Here is a 6503-nt window from a genome sequence, read left to right as displayed (position 1 = left end):
TTACGTATTTTTTATGCACTTCACTGATATAACATAATTTAATATTTTTTTTAATATAACCTATCACATTAACAAAATATATAAAAACTTCTCGAAAATGACAATACATAAAATTTTTATATTAAGTAGAGTTGTGTAATTTCTCTTTTGAGAAATAATATCTCCTTGTTGTAGGAGCTTAGGAGAGAGAAGACGGCTCGATAATTGTTTTTCTCCTTAATATTAACCGAAGACACGTGACCGTATCGTGGCAAAATTTAACTTTCTTTAAAAAATAAAGTTTTATAGCAAAATTTGATTTTATTTAAAAAAACAAGTGTTAAAAAAAAAGTGAATGTCAGATTTGGGTCGTACAAAATTACAAATAAATTGAATATATTAAGTTGGACTCTTTTAGTAAATATTTGATAGTGTTCGAAATGTTTTTATATTAATATTAACTTGTTTTATATATTTATTTGTTAAAATATTTTTTTGCATATTTATTAAGTTTTTCTACTTGAAAAGTGGTATACAAAACATGCTCTCTATTTTATTGGTACGACAAAATTTAGTTTATATAAAATTTTAATTTTAATATTTTTTAACAAATCATGTATTTATTATTATATCAATAAAAAAAAATGTACTTTGCAAACCGAACTCCAAAAAAGATTTTTCTATATAAATGATTTTGAAGTGATGCTTGGCACGAACAACAGTAGAAGAATATTCGTTACGTGGAGTTCGATACTTCGATCTCAAAGCCACCACAGGGGAAGAAACCCAACTAACTCTGCTGCCTCCTTGTGCAGCTGTGCTTCTATATATATATATACATACACGTGTAAGTACAGCAGAGTTTACTGTTTTATCTTTCATTGTTTCAATTGCAGTTGGACGACCGATCTTTAGGCCAAAATGGAAATGGGTACGCGGAGCAGTGAAGAAAGATCCGAAATCGCCTTCTTCGATGTGGAGACGACTGTGCCGACCCGACCCGGACAGGGATTTGCCATCCTGGAGTTCGGAGCCATCCTTGTATGCCCCAGGAAACTGGAGGAGCTGTACAGCTACTCCACCTTGCTCCGACCCTCCGACCTCTCTCTCATCTCCTCCTTTTCCGTACGCTGCAACGGCATCACCCGGGAGGCCGTTGTTTCCTGCCCGACCTTCCGAGAGGTCGCCGATCGGGTCTACGACATTCTCCACGGTCAGTCACTCACTCTCTCCGTTTTGGCTGCTGAGAAACTGGTTGAATGAACAATAACTTTGCTTTTAAGGCTACGGTTATCTCAATTGCTAGACTAAGACCTTAATCTTTACTTATCAAAAAATAAAAAAATTGCTAGACAAAGTTAGAGCTTACCGTCTGTTTGGTAACTACGAATCCGAGGAAATATGAAAGACACTAACCATGCTAAGCACTTGAATTAGGGTCTGTTAAAGTGAGAATCACCTCTTCTCGGCCACAGACCAAATAATTAAAAAGAATAAAAAAATTATTCTTGCAAACGTTTTTACCCTCTGCATTTTCTCAGCTCCGTTATGGCCAACTATTATTATTTCGCTTACTTGTTGGACGCATGTCTTCTCTTTTACTATGTGATCCTGGACTGTCAGCCAGGATTATGATGTTAAATTCTGAGTCTAGTTCATTTCTTTGAATACTACATGTTATTTCCAAATTCAGTGGTTGGTATGCCTATCATTTATCTCTTATGACTAATTAAAACTGACAGAGGTCCTCCAAACTAGGAATTCTTCTCACTCACTCACTTTATTAAATTTTATGCGAGCATGCTCAGGGACGCAGGGACACTGGGATTAACAATTAATCTTTTTAAGACGACAGTTCGATAAAATTTGCTGGAAGAATTTCCTCTTATCCAGTTGGAGGAGAACTCTATGGATATAAAATTTCTATTATCCTATTTGTCATTCTATCACTTTTTAAAAGTGGAAAAATAAAGACAATGGTTAACATTTTCATAATCACATTTATCATCTTCCTCTTCTGACTTGCCCATTTTTGAAGTTGCCACATAAGAAAGACAGATTAACATTATGGTTTTAGGTCTTATTTTTTATTACATCTTATATTTTTTTATAAATTAAAATCTTGTTTTTATTTTGTGTATAGGACGGATTTGGGCAGGTCACAATATACTGAAGTTCGATTGTAGACGAATACAGGAGGCATTTGCAGAGATTGGTAGACCAGCACCAGAGCCAAAGGGCACAATTGATTCATTGCCGTTGTTGACTCAGAAGTTTGGAAGGAGAGCTGGTGACATGAAGGTATAAAACTTTATGTTCTTGATGAAACTCAGAGCATCTTATTGAATGATAATTATTACAGACTCCCAAAAGATAGTTTTTGAATAGATCAATACAAAAGTAAAATAAAAATTCTATGCCCAAGAAATGAAAATATTTTTACTTATTTGGATTTAAAAATAAGCTTGGAGTCATTTCTGAGCTAGAAGTCACGTCCATTACCATAAAAAGGATTAAAAAACTGAGGATAAGTTGAGCATGATGTTCCATGAATCACTGGGTTTTCTTTCTTCTTCTTTTCTTTTCTTTTCTATTTATAATACCATAGATTGAGTACAGTAGAGTGGTGAATGATGATTGTAACCCATTGGAATCCTTAGAACTGTAAGAACTATGCCCTACCAGGCAATGTGGAATCTCGTATGCTAGCCTCCTAACACAATCTTGGGTATCACAATTTCTCCCGTTTTAAATTTGTATGGGGTAAATCCAATACACTTATGGCTGAGATTGACTTTGATACCATTTGTAATGACCCAAGCAAAACTCAAGCCACATCTGGGCTTATACTCCAAAATGATTAGTCCTTTTGGGATATAAATCCATATGTGCCTTGGCCATCCTTGGTTGTTACATTATTTTTTATGCTGCTAAGAATGATGTTTAAATTTCCAATTTGGAGATCACCTTGGGAATTGAATATTTGTTATTTAAAAGAAAAGATTCTCGCATCTTCTGTCATCTAATTTTATTAACTTTAAAGTGGCAGAAGTCAATTATACGTACGAGGCATACAAGGCTATAGCCTTCTCTTCACCCGTTTATTTTTGTTTTTAGATACTGGGTATTATGTTATTATCATAATTCTATGTCACTTAATCTCTGCATCAGCATACGATTTGTGATTTTCTTGTTTTTTTGGTACTGGGGAATATCATGTTTTCTTAGTGTTTGGAGATTTCATCCCCCCCCCCCCCCCCTCCTTTCCAAACCATAAGGAGGTAACAGAAAATTAAAGAAGAAAATCAGGAGCTTGATCGAGCTGTCTGCTTGTATCTGTGTTAGGTTATTGATGAAAATTTAGTTAGACATGACTGCAGTTAGCAAATTGTATGACAGATTTTTCATATCTTTGGAGTCTCTGTACCCGGTCATGTGTATTAGCAATCCTGTGAATTTTCTTAACTTTATCAATTTATTAATGGTTTCCTTAATATATTTATTATATCTGTCTATGCATGGTCCGAGAAATCGAGTCATGTTGAAGTTTGAGGCTAGTTGTATTTTAAGTGCAATTGACGTAAAACTTCGAAGTATTGATATACTGTATTTTTCGTTTCAGATGGCCACTCTTGCCAGTTATTTTGGTCTTGGACAGCAAACACACAGGTGTTCTACAAACCTGCAAGGAACTTTTTTACTCCCACTATGCTTCTAGACTTGCCCAAATTTGTGTTTCCTCAAAACTATTTATGGTTCTTCAGGAGCTTGGATGACGTTCGGATGAATCTTGAAGTTCTCAAGTATTGTGCGACAGTTTTATTCTTGGTAATTCTATAAATTTGAAAGTTATAGAACCTATTCTTGAGTGCACGCCACTACTCTTGATATCTTAACAGATTACTTTGTAAATTAAATAAATATAGCACCAGATCTGTTTGCCCACCATGAGTTTGACATTATTACTCAAAACTTTTTGGCAATGCTATCATACATCATGACATAAAAGAATAATCGCTATATATATATATATATATATATATATATATATATATATATATAATGGGCTTACTTTGGCATCCATCTTCTTTCTCGAAATTGCACTCAGATTGCCTAAGACCTGAAATACAGAGGCACCACTGGGAAGAATCAATGGAGTCTAATGTAATAATTTTTCTTTTATCTTTTTGTATTTCAATGCAATCTTTTGACGTAATCATTCTTTTATCCTTTAATATGGGTCTGACTGTCTTTCAAAGTTTTACCAGTTTTCCTTACTGTATGTTGTGAGCTCAGATGACCCATCTGTGATTACTTGGCAGGACAAGCGTTATGTCCATCCTGGTGACATTGATTGAGACTAAGTAGAGTTGCTGGTCGCATTGCATGTTTTATAAGGTTGTTTATGGTATAATTGACAAAAATCTGTAAAAATGCAGGAGTCAAGCCTGCCAGATACATTCACGGCAAACGGTTGGGTTTCTCCAAATGCTACTGCAAGAAGTCACAGAAATGCAAATTCATCTCCAGATGGCGTGAGCCTATGCAAGAATATGCCCTCATCAAGTTCCACGTTAAAAAATGATCTGATGCTATCTCGAACGAATCAACAAAAGGTGGAAACTCGTCCGATATTATCACCTATGACTGACAGCATCTCGAATACATCTCGACAAGATCCTTTTGACATGGGCCTGCTAAGGATTGAATCTGAATCCCTTCAAACCAACACCACCATGGAAGAAATGCTGGAGTCTTCTGAGATTACTTCCACAGCTCCCATCTCCAATGGTTGCTGCAACTCAGGGGGCTTTTTAGAGCCTGATGAAGTTTCTATTTCTGCTATAGGCGCATGTTTTGTTCCATTTCATTGTGGGAGTCAAAAGATACAATTGCTGCACGAAGGTGCAATTTTGCAACTTTGTTGTACTCGGTTGAAAGTGCGGTTTGGTTTAAGTATGAAGTTTGTTGATCATGCTGGCCGACCGCGTTTGAACTTTGTGGTTAATGCATCACAAAGTTTATGTAAGGTTCTTGATGCATGTGATGCAATAGCACAGAAGCTCTCCTTGGATTCTGGTAGCAGCTCTGAATGGAAGCCAGTTGTGAGCAGGAAAAATGGCTTCGTTAACAACCCTACGGTGAGATTGCAGTAAGTACTCCTCTCTCTCTCTCTCTCTCTCGCTCTCTCTCTCTCCTCTCTTAGAAGGTAAAACAAAGGAACCTTATTAATCAGTATCATCAAGATTAGATTTCGTTTTACTTGTGAATGTCTATTTAGCATGTAAAAAGCACACAGTAAAAGACACAACATATGTTAATTTAACACTTACCCAAAGAAATCTGCATGCTCTTTCATACATGCTTTTTAACATGTCAGCTTATAGTTAAGTTTGTCTTAGTTTCTCTAAGAGGATGAAAAGGAAACTAAATCATATATCAAAGTATAGTGATTTTTATAGATATGATTCATTCGGTTACTTTGAAAACAAGGCAAGAAGGAATTTAACAGTTGCAACCATTTGAGTTATATAATCGCAGTCATTGTCTTTCAGATTTCTCTTTCTTGTGTTTGTCTTATAACTTGCTAGCACATAAAGTATTAACTTTAGTGTTGTCAAGTTCTTCCCTTTACTTCCTTGTCTCTTCTATGACCTTGTGTACTTGGTTTGTGCATTCTCTGCATTTTTAAAAATTTTCTTAATTTTGACAAAAAAAAAAAAGTGTTGTCAAGTTTTTAATTGAAGAGTCATCTGATTTGGTGTGTATTTCCTTTGTAACAATAGCATACCAACTGCTGAATGTGGGGATATTGCCGTTTATGGGACTGAGATGTATCAAAAAGAAACATCCGGTGCGGTTCAAAGGCTTGTGTTCAGTAAATTTGATGCAGAAGAGCTTGATACTATGTTCACTTCCGGGACCTTTGTGGATGCATTCTTTTCCTTGGATGCATATGATTATCTGCAAAATGCTGGCATTCGCTTGGTCGCCAAGAAATTGATTATTCATTCTAATTGATGGGAGAAAAAAAGAATCTCCGATATTTTTAGGAGGATCAACTGTCAGAGTATATAAAAAGAATTGCACTAATGCACACAAACGTATACAGAGATTTTCATGCAAATAACTGAATAAGGTTAGGATGGGAAGGACATGGCTATTGTTAATTGACTTTGAAATGTAATTGCTACATATTTTTTCTAATTTTAATTTGATACACGGGTGTGGTAGGTTCTTTTATTTTCTTTTTCTTTTTATTTCTCACACTTACTTGGTGTGTAACATACTATATATTTTAGGGACCCATTATGTGCGTAAAATGGTTATACCAATATTTTTTTTATGTAGAATAATGTGTCAGACTTATACATCATCAACAGTGTGTTTAGTGTATTATTTAACAGGTTTGCTAGTAGACTTAGGGCCGGATTGAGATATGGAATGATATGAGTTGAGTTGAATAAAATATTATTAGAATATTATTATTATTTTGTGATTTAAAAAAATTGAATTTTTTATTA

At 35.0% G+C, this 6503-nt stretch overlaps 1 protein-coding gene across 1 annotated transcript; it reads left to right on the top strand.

Annotated features, from left to right (window-relative positions):
- Positions 1-716: 716 nt before the first annotated feature.
- On the top strand, positions 717-6222 carry LOC121237706 (protein NEN1-like). The gene is made up of 6 exons (XM_041134559.1): positions 717-1192; positions 2123-2280; positions 3602-3648; positions 3744-3807; positions 4419-5131; positions 5766-6222. Exons 1-6 carry the CDS (start codon positions 901-903, stop codon positions 5998-6000), a joined length of 1509 nt encoding a protein of 502 aa, XP_040990493.1. The 5' UTR covers positions 717-900; the 3' UTR covers positions 6001-6222.
- Positions 6223-6503: the final 281 nt, after the last annotated feature.

This window comes from Juglans microcarpa x Juglans regia, chromosome 6S (assembly GCF_004785595.1).
Source record: "Juglans microcarpa x Juglans regia isolate MS1-56 chromosome 6S, Jm3101_v1.0, whole genome shotgun sequence".
Classification (NCBI taxonomy): Eukaryota; Viridiplantae; Streptophyta; class Magnoliopsida; order Fagales; family Juglandaceae; genus Juglans; species Juglans microcarpa x Juglans regia.
This window is presented reverse-complemented; position numbering and strand designations above follow the sequence as displayed.